This window comes from Lathamus discolor, chromosome 2 (assembly GCF_037157495.1).
Source record: "Lathamus discolor isolate bLatDis1 chromosome 2, bLatDis1.hap1, whole genome shotgun sequence".
In the NCBI taxonomy this organism is placed as follows: Eukaryota; Metazoa; Chordata; class Aves; order Psittaciformes; family Psittacidae; genus Lathamus; species Lathamus discolor.
Window position 1 is genome coordinate 5,066,831 of NC_088885.1, and position 13,175 is coordinate 5,080,005.

The window sequence follows — 13,175 nt, forward strand, 5'->3', positions numbered from 1 at the left end:
GCCGCAGCCAAGCAGAGCCAAGCAGCATTTTGCTGCTGCAGAGCCTCAAATGCTCCCTCGGTCCTGCTGAAGCTTCTGGATTTCTGTGCACTTTGGCTTCATAGAATCATAGAATGGTTTGGGTTGGAAGGGACCTTAAGATCATCCAGTTCCAGCCCCCTGCTATGGGCAGGGACACCTCACACTAGACCAGGTTGCTTCAAGCCCCTGTGTCCAACCTGGCCTTGAACACTGCCAGGGATGGGGCAGCCACAGCTTCTCTGGGCACCCTGTGCCAGCGCCTCAGCACCCTCACAGGGAAGAGCTTCTGCCTTAGATCTAACCTGAACTTCCCCTGTTTCAGTCTGAATCCATCACCCCTTGTCCTATCGCTACAGTCCCTGATGAAGAGCCCCTCTCCAGCATCCTTGCAGCCCCCTTCAGACTCTGGAAGCTGCTCTGAGGTCTCCACGCAGCTTCTCTTCTCCAGGCTGAACAGCCCCAGTGTTCTCAGCCTGTCTCCATACAGGAGGTGCTCCAGCCCCTGATCACCCTCATGGCCTCCTCTGGACTTGCTCCAACAGCTCCATGTCCTTCTTACATTGAGGACACCAGAGCTGCACACAGCGCTGCAAGTGGGGTCTCATGAGAGCAGAGTACCTGATCAAGTCACATTGCCCCAAACCCAGCAGATGATAACTAGGGACAAGCACCTTCATGTCTGCCCCTTCTCAGTTTAATGTCACGTTATCAGCTGCACTTGGTCTGTTCAACAAGGGCCCATTTCACTTTGCCTGCAAAACGTGGCACCAAGTGAGGCAACTGTGAACTGAAAGAAAAGGGCAAAACAACCCCTGAGACTTATTGCAGGAGATGGGGGAGTTTTCCCCTGCTTGGCTTTTCAAGTCATTGCTCTTTAGTGAGCAGCAACCAAGTGGGCGGTTTCTGAGTACACAAGTAGGATGTGTTCGTGGTACAGTGGGATCCTTCACTGTACAGTGTTAGATATGGCTTTTTCTACCTACACCCAGGGATGCTTCCCGGCCAGGATGCCACACTTGTTCCAGTGCAGGATTCCTGTGGGCACATCGTTGCAGGCATGCCTGCAATGTGCTGATGTTGGCCATTGCCCTAATGCAGGGTAGGTTTGGACAGGGGTGGCGGCGAGGCTTTGGCGAGACGGAATGTAATCAGAAATCCCTGTTTTCCGTGGGACCCTAATCCTGGCTCGCCGCGGCGGTGCCCGGGGCTTGTTTGACTTGCTTTTTAAGCCTGAGCACTGAGAGACAGCCTAAAGTTGGGTCCCCGCTTCCCAGTTGCTTGATGCTTGGGAATAACGCAGCATCTCGCAGCTTGGTGAGGATCTCTGGCTAGCCTCTAGGTTAGATCAAGCAGACTGGGCTGGCGAAATGAGAGGAATCCTCCAGTGTTTCTTACACGACATCCTCCGTGTATTTGCTTGTGTTAAATAAAAACCAATCACCTGCTTTGCAAAAGCAGCCCCGTGCACAGCGAACAGATCTAAACCTATGGACTCCTAAACAAAGAACTGAATTTAATCCTCTCTAAACCTTGTTCTTTCTTTCCACCTCCTTGCTGAAACAGGGGTGATGGTTCTCAGGGGGTTGCTTTTGCTCTCAGCAAGACTCTGAGGAAGTTTTTACCCTCTTAATCAACCAGTGATTTCCAGGAGGCCATTTAGTAGTTGATCCTGAGGCTCACAGATACCACAGTGCATTTGCTTCGCAGTGGAAAGATACATTCCCAAAGCGCCCATCCACATCCATACACAGCCACATCTTCCTGCCTGCCCTGGTCACCTCGCAGGGAAGCAGTGGATTACTCTGATGTGAGCAGAAAATCACGTATCTAGGAGGGCCCCTATAGCATTACAGGGTTCTCATTTTAGGCAGCCTCTGCCCCCCATTCAGATGTCTGCCCTGGCACAGTAAAGCGCACATGTGGGACAGGGAGCAAGGAGGGTGACAAAGGCTCCATGGCCCCTTGGTCCATGGTCCTAGGCTGCTCTGAGTAACTGCAGCCACCGGGACACTGCTGGCAGGTGGGAACAGCTGGACCAGATGTGTTGTAATTCCTTTGTCTGGTACCAGCTGTGACTCCCCTTGGACAAGGTGCTGGGTTAACGATAATGCTTGGTTAACTGACCCTGAGCTCAAAACTTCCCTTCATAGAATCCCAGACTGGTTTGGGTTGGAAAGGACCTTAAGATTATCGAGTTCCAACCCCCTGCCATGGGCAGGGACACCTTCCACTAGAGTGGGTATCGGTCGGCGGGTGGTGAGCAGTTGTATTCTCTTCCCTTGTTATTTCCCTCATCATTATTATCATTGGTGGCAGCAGCAGTGGTTTGTGTTATACCTTAGTTACTGGGCTGCTCTTATCTCAACCTGTGGGAGTCACATTCTTTCCATTCTCCTCCCCATCCCTCCAGGAGTGGGGGAAGGAAGGGGGGGAGTGAGAGAGCGGCTGCGTGGTTCTGGGTTGCCGGCTGGGCTTAAACCACGACAACACCTCACCCTAGACCATGTCACCCAAGGCTCTGTCCAACCTGGCCTTGAGCGCTGCCAGGGATGGGGCAGCCACAGCTTCTCTGGGCACCCTGTGCCAGCGCCGCAGCACCCTCACAGGGAAGAGCTTCTGCCTTAGATCTAACCTGAACTTGCCTGAACTTGAACTTGTTTCAGTTTTCTCAGCCAGTGTTCTCAGCCTGTCTCCACACAGGAGGTGCTCCAGCCCCGATCATCCTTGCGGCCTCCCGTGGACTTGCTCCAGCAGCTCCATGTCCTTCTTATGCTGGGCGCACCAGAACTGCACACACCAGGCCAAGTGGAGCAGCTGAGTCCAACATGTAGTATAGTTAGGGCATCTGTGCAGGAGAAAAGGTAATTCTTGTCCATGCTCATTGCTCTGGAGCTCAATCTGGACCTTGGCTCTTCTGATTACATCTGAAGAAAGCAACATAAAAAACTCATGAGGCAACATGACAACACCAACAGGTTTGCCCATGTCTTGCCTGGCTGGATCCTATGGGTGCAGTAGGTTTGCTTGTCATCTCACTTCGGTCCAGCTCTCCTGCTCCCCCCTCTGCTAACCCTTGCTGGTTCCTACTGCAAAGAGGATTCTGAAGGGTTTATCCCAGTCAGTGCTCGAGCAGTACTGGAATCACACAAAGGATACAAGACTGGCACTCAAGCTGTATGGACTTCTGGCAATGGAGCTGGTCCTGTCTGCTTGTGTTCCTAAAGGAAAGGAGTGACCAAAGTCATTTTATAGCAGGAGAAGGGACGGCTGCCAAGCAGGAATGCTCATGGCCAGCCTGAGGGATGTCATGTAGGATGCAGGATGCTGTGCCCAGCACATGCTGCCTGCCCCAAAACCAGCCTTACCCAATCCTCTTCCACACCAAGTATGTCGAGCAGCGGGTTGCAAATGACAGCGAAGAAACCAGTCCACCCGAGAGGTGTTTTGCTTAGAAATACCTTTATTTTATAAAGCCACAGTTCTGTAAAGTTTTACCACACTTATAAAAAAGGGGCTGACAATTCTGAGGGAGAAAAGAAAAGCTGAAAACGTTTCTTGTAATTCAGGGTTACACAAAGGCTATATTTATAATATATATATTTATTTATAATCTGGGGACAGTCGAGATGGAACTGCAGTACGGGGGAGCGGGGGGCTCATATTTCAGAGACTTGCTCGTGTCCTACAAAGAGTGTCTCTTGGCAGAAGGGGTTCACAAGGACCATCCCGCTGTCACGGTAGTCGCCGTTGGCAGGGGAGCGCGGCTCGGAGAGGTGGTCCTAGGACAAAGACACAGAAGCAGGTTGAGCACCTCGCACCCCCGCTGTGAGCACACGGGGCGCACCGCTGCCCTGTATAGCACATGTGGGGAACGGGCTGATGTTTTTATCACAGAACCACAGAATGGTTTGGGTTGGAAAGGACCTCAAGATCATCCAGTTCCAACCCCCCTGCCATGGGCAGGGACACCTCACACTAAACCATCCCACCCAAGGCTCTGTCCAACCTGGCCTTGAAGGGACGAAGCATTCACAACTTCCCTGGGCAACCCATCCCAGTGCCTCACCACTGTAAAGAACTTCCTTGCAGTAAAGAACTTCTTCCTTATAGCCAATTTAAACCTCCCCTGTGTAAGTTTCAACCCATTGTCCCATCACTACATGATTGTTCTATCATTCTTCACAATCTTCCCGAAGTGCCTGAATATGGGAGGTTCCAGCTCCCAGACAGGGAAGTTTGCTGAGCTGGTTTTACCCTTCCTCAGGCAGGAGGAGCTGTGAGTGAAGAGCTCCTCTGACAGTCTCAGACTGGGCACCTAGAAGTCATAGAAACACAGAATCCCAGACTGGTTTGGGTTGGAAGGGACCTTAAGATCATCCAGTTCCAGCCCCCTGCCATGGGCAAGGACACTTCACACGAGGCCATGTCACCCAAGGCTCTGTCCAACCTGGCCTTGAGCACTGCCAGGGATGGGGCAGCCACAGCTTCTCTGGGCACCCTGTGCCAGCGCCTCAGCACCCTCACAGGGCAGAGCTTCTGCCTTAGATCTAACCTGAGCTTCCCCTGTTTCAGTCTGAACCCATCACCCCTTGTCCTATCGCTACAGTCCCTGATGCAGAGCCCCTCTCCGGCATCCTTGTAGCCCCCTTCAGACACTGGAAGCTGCTCCGAGGTCTCCACGCAGCTTCTCTTCTCCAGGCTGAACAGCCCCAGTGTTCTCAGCCTGTCTCCATACAGGAAGTGCTCCAGCCCCTGAGCATCCTTGTGGCACTCCTCAGACAGATGACGTGATGCAGATGATAGCTTTTGAATATGTGAATATACATCATATATATATGTAAATATATCATTTGACTCTTGGTAAGTCTAGACCAACTCCTGCCGTAGCTTGAGCAACATGATTAGGGTTAATGAAGCGGCTGTGAGTGCTTGTCTAATCACATCTCAGAGGTTCCTTTCTAAATGCTTTTGTTTGTCTCTAATGAGATGAGTCGGTAGCTAACTGATCTGAAAAGCTCTTTAGCATAAACCCAAACTCTCTACTGTTTCTAAGTTTTAAATACCTTTGAACTAAGCTAAATCTTCTCTATCTCTGAGGCCAGGGATGCATTTCTACCTACAGGATCACCTGCACACGTACGAATAATGGCACTGAACCAGTCAGATCCCTTAAGTCAAGGCTGATGAGTACACACCCCTATTACACGCTCCCAATAATGTTTCACTTGCTTATATACTGGCAACAGTCACCTGAACTAGGACTGAAGAAGCTCCTGAGGCATAAATGCATGAAGTTTCTTTGCATTATAAAGTCCCACTACCCCCCTTACCTGATGCTGTGTGGGCCATGCACAGCACACAGAGCAGAAGGACTGACTGTCAGTAACAAGCCAGCCCAAAGAACTCTCCTAAGCAGTCGTGGTATGGGACAAACATTGGCCATAGGCTCAAAAGGAAGAGAAACTCAGGAACAAAGTCACCTAGAGGTGATTAACTCCCATGACCACACAGCATTATGGAATACATGTGCAACAGCTGGGAATAGGGTGCAATCTGGTTTTGGTGACATACACGTTATACATGTGTAGGGGTGAGTCCTTCCCAAAACCCTGTTTCCCTGAAACAGGGAACGTACAATGTGCACGTACCTCTGAAGTCTCCAGTGACTGGATCTCTCTCGGTAACTCTACAGCATGCCTGTTGAAGTAGTCCATGGTAATAGCATTGTTCCAATAGCTCAGGTTGTTTTCTGGGTTGGATGTCTTTTTCTTCCTCCTCATGCAGCAGACTGTCAGCAGAACTGCTGTCAATAGAAACATGTAAAAAATGCGGTTATTTCCTTTCAATAAGGACTCATCAGTACCGTGGATTTGGGTTTTACGTTACCTAAGGGGAAGGCTGGTGACCTTTGTTCATACGATTCACTCTTGGTCGGATCTAGCTCTCTCCTACCAAACCCCACACAATTAAGTCAGAATCCGGGCCAAGCAGATGAGACTTTGGGCTTGGCAGAAAGATCAGTTTTGCTTCCCTTTTGATGTGACTTTATAATCTCCAAGATGCGGCTGCCTGGCCAAGGGATAGCTTTGGTGGTGTAGCTGATGGTATTTTAATACCTAAGCAGGGATTTATAGACCCTGTAGGACAGAGGACTCTCCCCAGGGACTGTGAAGGATGCTGCTGTGCACATCTCTTCTGCTCCAAGTGTGTTCAGACACTTCAGCAATGAGCACATTAGCAAATGGGCAGTGAGAGACGTGTCCTAGGCTCAGGCACCAAATTACTACATGCAGGTAGCTGCATGTCTTCAGCACCAAAAGCCTCCGCGCTAAAGTGACACCGATCCCTGCCGCTGGCACCTTCCATTTGTAACTTGGATTTTAGGTACTTTGTGACCATGCTCCAGAACATCAGTGACCAGATGGGCTCCTGAGCAGGATGAGATGGCACGGAGATCCCTTCTGGTACCTGTCTCGCACAGGTTATGCTTCCAGTGCAGCATTTACCCCAGAGCTGGGTTTTTCCTGCCTGTCTCCCTCAGCTCTATCGGGATGTGGGGTCTACTGATAAGTGCAATCCATTCCCCACACTTCCCTGGGCAGCAGCAGTTTCTGAGCCTGGCTTTTTCTCTTATCTGAATATTCGAGCTTAAAGCAGAGCACTGAGGGAAGATGAAGTGGAACCTGTCTGCTCTCCCCTGGTATCTCCTCTGGTGTCCTGGCGGAGATGCCGGCCGGGATAACGTCCCAACACAAAGCGGAGGGCTGTTTTCTGGAACTGCTTTCTGTTCAGTCATCCCTGCTGCCGTTCGGACGGGTGATCCTGGCACTTTTACAAGAGCCAGGCAAGCCCACTGTAACAAACTCGCTGCTCCCGCTGGTCCTTGCTCAGGCAGAAGCCGAGGCACGTACCACGCTCTGCTCAGAGGGTTAACGCATAAGCTGTGTGCTTGTCTTACACCTGTGGAATGCACCGACCAGTTGTGCTTGCGATCTACCTGATTTATCCAGGGAATGCCCTGCTCTAAATTCACCCCTTTCTTTCCAAACCCCGGGTGGTAGGAAAGAAGAGAGAAAATATTCATGAAGCAGAAAAAGACATGATTTTCTCAGCTACAGCCAAAATCGTTTATCAGAACGATAGCCCAGAGGCAGGACCAGACTGCAGAGAGGTCAGAGCTGCTCTGCGTGTTTTCACAAACACTGCAGCTCCCCATAAGCCGTGGGTAAAGTGGCAATACAGCAGTGCAAGGCTAGAGCTCTGTTTAAAACCAAATAATGAGCTACTAAGAAAAAACCCTGATGGGTTTGAGTTCAGGCAATTTATGTCTCATTCAAAGGGCAAGGTGAGCTGAGGCCATAAGTCTTCTCCCGAAACTAATGGAAAAATTGCCTGCGCTGCTCCTGCAGGTCTCACAAAAGCAGGTCATCATCACACTGACTGTTAGCTTTGACTCGTATTGCTTCAGTCTTTCTGTCACCAGCAACTTCATTTGCTGACAGCACGACTCCTGCTGCTGTGCCTGTTAGCAGGCACCCCATGGGGGCCACCAGAACTGCCCATCCTTCTCAAGGGCTGCATCCCTACTTTGCCTCTGCCCTCTCCGTGTCCCATCCTTCCTTAAGATTAGAAAGTGCAGCAGGCCCTACCTTTAGTCCCCCCCACTGCTGGTGAGAGCCAACAGACCCGGGAGCTTTTCAGTATTGCATCAACAAGGGCTCCCTAAGGCACAGAGCATTTGTGAACGTGCCTGAGGATATGAGAACCCCAGTAAAGCCAACTCGATTGCTGTGCTGAGGTTTTCCAGCTGTAAAATGGTGTGGCTGCTGACAGAGAAGCATCGGATTTGGGTTTTAAGGGCTGGAAAGCTGGTGACAGTCGGGAGAGACTCTTCTTCTTCCAGCAGGAAATGGCCTTGCCATGTGCAGATATGGCTGCTCTACAGCAGTAATGCTCTCTCCCTTAATTACACCCTTGGCCTCCAACCTTAGAGCACACACAAGCAAATGGATGGAAACCCATGGCAAATGGGTTCCTGAGATTCCCTGAATACAAATGTTTTAGCAGAAGGCTGTCTATCAAAGCTGCATCAACTCAAAGCACAGATTTGAGGGAGAGAGAGGACAGCAGAGACAGAATAGGGCTATTTCTATCTTACACGAACTACCCTTTTGGGGTATAATTGAGTGAAATGAATGTAACTAGCACAGGACTGATCTTTTCCAGAACATTCCTAGGAGCAGGGTACAGCTGTACCAATATTCTCAGAGACCTATGTGCTCCCACAATTAGAATTACGTGTATTACAGACAAAACCCTCTTTCCAGAGAGGCAGCTGCAACGGGCAGCTAGGCTATATTAAATGGATGAAGATACACAGAGGGCAGAGATGGCTTGGGAGGGAGAGATGGCAACAGCAACAGAGCTGAAGGGAGAAAGAGTAGCTGCAATACCCTGCTTATCTTTCCTGCTGTGTTATGTGGTGTCCTCAAATGGAGGAGAAAGTGCTGCTGCTCAGTGCTGCCATGTATCACCTCTGCTTCAGAGATGGCCAGCCCTTTGGCCAGGAAAAGGAATAGCTCTTCTCTGGTTTTCAACCTATGCATTCAGGGGCTGAGCGGCTGACAGGCTCCAGCTCTGACACTTGCTTCTTTCTGGCCCTACAAGTGCATTACCTCCTGTCCATCCCCTACCCCCCGCACTGGAACAGGACATAACACATCCCACAAGCAGGAGACTCGAGGTTCTCACAGCTTTACAGGTTTTGAGGCTGGTGGGAATGTGCCCGTGACCCACATCTCCGGCACAACACCTGCACACCAGGAGACACTGCCTGTTAACCGCAAGCTGCGTTTAAGGAACAGCACATCTCCAACCCAGCATCATTTAAGGACATGGAGTTTCCAGATATCCATCCCATTCCCACTGTGTTTGTTTTAATGCTCAGTTTCCATTGTGGGGACATGTTTCCACTCCCCTTGTTGTCCAAATACAGCTTCAACCACCACTTCCTCCATCTCCTTTTGCCTTTTGTATTAAAAGCTTTCCCTCTGCTATCAGAAATGTTCCCTATACATGTGGGCTTTAGCCTCGTGGACTACAGTGTGACACGAATGTGGTTATGTTGCATTTCACAGCTCTTAAGCAATTCACAAGGCTCTTTCCTAATCTTCCAATGTTTTAAAAACCATAATCCACCAGGATTATACCCCGTGTTTAACATGGGCTTCATAAATGCAGGGTAATGAGATCATACCAACTCCCTACAACTACATGATAGTCTTCCCTTTCCTTCCAACCCACTTCAGTAGTTTACCAGTCTTACCTAGCCGCATACCCCTTTCCTACACTCTCCAGCTCCCACACCGAACATGACATTAACAGACCTGAAGGCAATACTCAGACCGTAGGTTGTTAATTCTCCTTATGCCTGTAGATCATAACATTAACTGTGTTTCTACAGCACCCTTGCCTCAATGACTACTATAATGAGGATTCAAGTCCCTTTCAATTTCCTTAACTTGCTGTGGCCACCTATAGTTGTATAAATAGTATACTATATATACAGTATATGTGTATATATATAGTATGTAGTATGTGGACACTTCCTGATGGCCTAAGCACCCTTTTTTCCAGCCAGATTTGCATATCCCACATGCCCTTGGTCATTGTGCTTGTGGTAAGAGTGGTTAAAGCCCTACCCAAATCTTTGCTTGCGAAGCCAAGCCATCATATGCTATATACTATATAGTATGTGTGTGTGTGTGTATCTATCTATATATAGCTTAGCTATGATATAGATGTTAGTGGGTTGGGTTATTGATCACAGCTGCTTCCATCTGGAGGCAGGAGGCTCTTCTCCAGCTCAGCCTGAGCTCACACCTGAGGATTACACTCAGGCCTTGGGATCTCTCTTGCTTCAGGATCAGGAAGCAAGTGATGAAGCTGATATTGGAAAGCATCCCAATGCATGCAACGTGAGCTAAGTGGGGTTAGGTCCAAGGCAATTCTTCACATACTCTTTGAGTTCTGCTGACGCCAGCGTTCGGGGGCTCAGCCTTCCTCTCGCGTTCTCCCGTGTCAGCAGAACTGCCTGAATGGATTCACTTCTGCGCATCTGATTTGCAAGTCTCTGTTCTCCCACGTTCTATCGTGTCGTTCTGTAATTACAGAGACACAAGCACCGGGAGCCCAAGGAGCAGGACGGTGGGGTTTCAAGTGAATTCATACTGTGTCGTGCTCTTCATTGCAGAACCCACACACGTACGAACGCATGGGCACAAACATGGGCAAGGCTGCCTGAAGGACACCGCAAAACCAACCCACAAACGCTGCTATCAGTGTTATATAGGACTTTGCTTTTCCGGGAATGCAGTGATACAGAACCCTTCATTTTTGCAGCCCTCAAATGGCACAGGCAACATTACCCTGTTATTTATACCAGGAAAGTGAGGTACCAAAAGGTGAAATGACTTCCCCAGGTTCACGCAGCAGACACGGCTCACACATTCCTATTGGAAGAATTACTTTTCTGGCTAGCATTTTAAGGGATTTCAGTGGGACTCAGAATCCTATGTGTCCTTAAAGAAACATGTACTGTAAGGACAGGGAGGCTAAATCCCATCTCTTACTTAAACAGGTGAACTCCTGAGGCCCACGTCTTCAGGCTAGTGCTTATAATCACTGAGCTGTGCCACCAGCATGGCTGGAGGGAACTGCCAGTCCTCAGTGGGGCTCAGATGCCCGGGCACAGTGATGCTGAGCAAACCCTCTGCTGCTTCCTGCTCTTAGATGCACAACCCTGGCAGGGTCTTTCCTGCCAGGAAAGAAGGAAAAAGCACATGAGGAGAAGCACAGCATCCCAGACACTTCTTCCAAAGAGCTCCTGTGGCCACGCTCTAGCAGGTCACTTCCCCTGTTACGGAAGCTAAAATGGCCACAGGTTTTCACTTAGCAAGTGCTTGTCAATAGAAGGTATCACAGCAAGTGGTCCATGTGTCGGAGCAGGACAGACGTGTCCCTGCAGTGCCATGCTGAGCCTTCCCTTCCAAGGATTTTGGGCAGCCCAAGCTGTCCCCATAAGCCCCCTGATGAGAAAGGCTTCTCCAGCCTCCTCACCACCCCTCACGCAGGGGAGGGATATGGAGAAAGGCATCTCTGCTCTGGCCACTGCGCAGCTCTGCAAGGCAACAGCCAGTTAATGAGGTTCCTGCAGCTCTGCATCTCTTCATAGGCTCTGGCTGCACCTCCTCACCTCCCTCCACTTCTGTCCAAGGTGTGCTGCCAACCTCCCTGCCTGGGGGCTTGCTCCCTCCTAAGCCAGCTCAGATATTTAAGAGCACGGAGGCTCGATATCCGAGATCCCTCCACATGCCAGCATCCCAAGCCTGGAGCAGGACAGCGCTTTCTCAGCACACGCCCGCAGGCTGGGAGAGCCTCTCACCGGAAGCGTTTTCACCCCTTGAAGAGGAAACGAAATCCCAGTGGCTGTGGTCTTCACCCGCCTCTCGGCATCAACCCCTCTAGACCAGAAGTGACAACGCCAGCGTGGGGCCGTCTGTCCTCCGCTGCAGGCGCTTGTGCCCGGGAGGTGGCGACAGTCCCCTTCGCATGTCCCACACCACGCACATACACACACGGTACAACGCACACCCCACACCGCGCACTGTACGCGGTACACCCCACACTGGACAGTGTACACCCCATACCATACACGGTTGTCCTGGGTTCAGCAGTAGCAATCATTTTTCTCCTTCTTAGTAGCTGGTGCTGTACAACGTCCACCCAATACTGTACACTGTACACCCCATACCATAACACTGTACAATCTACACCCCGTACTGTATGGTGCACACTGTACAGCATATACCCCATACCATATGGTGTACACTGTACAACCTACACCCAATACCATACACTGTACACTCTGTACCATACACCTCATACCATACAGTATACAGTATATAACATACACCCCATACCGTACAGTGTACAGCATACATCCAATACCATACACTGTATACTGTACAATGTACAGCCCATACCGTACAATGTACCCTGCACACCCATGCCTGCAGATACACACATGCCTGAGGGTCAGGAAATAAAGCGCCCATCAGGTGTGCAGCACAGAGGGGAGCCATGACTGACACATGTGCCCCTGGGTAAAAGCATTTCTGGTATTACAACTTGCTTTTCTTCTCTCTAGGAATAACCACTGCCTGTACAACAGCACTCAGCATGGCACAGGTGAAACAGCACAACTTTTGGATGAGGCATTTCAAGCGGATCCAAAAAGTGCCCATTTAAACGCCTGCCTACCATTCATTTCAACTCTGAAATACGTCTGAGGATTGTAAAAGGAGAGTCCTGCTAAAGAGCATCCTCGGATGTCTGGTCCTGAAAGCAGGACTTCAATGTTGGAATAATGTAAACACTCAGTTGTATTAGAGCTGGTAGAGATCACTTTCCAAATACCGTTCACCCTGCTTACAAAGCGCAGCTTACAACTACAAGAAACAGAACAGGCACATCCTGTTTCGGCACGTAAGAAGAGTTTAAACACTATTTAACCAGTGGGTTAGAAGCCCTGCCAACTCTTCATGTTGTTGTTATTATTAACAATAACAATAATAATAATTACTATCATTAGTTATTAGCTCATATATGGCACACTTCAGGCAGAGACATACACCAGTTTACAAACTGGTTATGTTTCCTGTGCTTGTGTTCTACGATATTACATTGTGTTTTGTGTTTAATCATAGAATCATAGAATGGTTAAAGTTGGAGAGGACCTTAAAGATCATCCATTTCCAACCCCCCTGCCATGGGCAGGGACACCCCACACTAAACCATCTCACCCAAGGCTACATCCAACCTGGCCTTGAACACTGCCAGGGATGGAGCACTCACAACCTCCCTGGGCAACCCATTCCAGTGCCTCAGCACCCTAACAGGAAAGAATTTCCTCCTTATATCCAATCTAAACTTCCCCTGTTTCAGTTTGAACCCATTCCCCCTTGTCCTGTCACTACAGTCCCTGATGAAGAGTCCCTCCCCAGCATCCCTATAGGCCCCCTTCAGGTACTGGAAGGCTGCTCTGAGGTCTCCACGCAGCCTTCTCTTCTCCAGGCTGAACAGCCCCAATGTTC

The 13,175-nt window shown here is 49.8% G+C and overlaps 1 protein-coding gene across 8 annotated transcripts in view; it reads right to left on the reverse strand.

Annotated features, from left to right (window-relative positions):
• Window positions 1–3,463: 3,463 nt before the first annotated feature.
• Window positions 3,464–13,175, reverse strand: part of TMEM108 (transmembrane protein 108) — a 254,374-nt gene continuing 244,662 nt past the window's right edge. For all 8 annotated transcript variants that reach the window (XM_065665572.1, XM_065665574.1, XM_065665575.1 and 5 more), the window contains 2 exons: window positions 5,670–5,824; window positions 3,464–3,800 (listed from right to left, as the gene is read on the reverse strand). In XM_065665572.1, coding sequence (XP_065521644.1) covers window positions 3,678–3,800; window positions 5,670–5,824 — 278 coding nt within the window. In that variant the 3' untranslated portion in view covers window positions 3,464–3,677. The remainder of the gene's footprint in view (window positions 3,801–5,669; window positions 5,825–13,175) is intronic.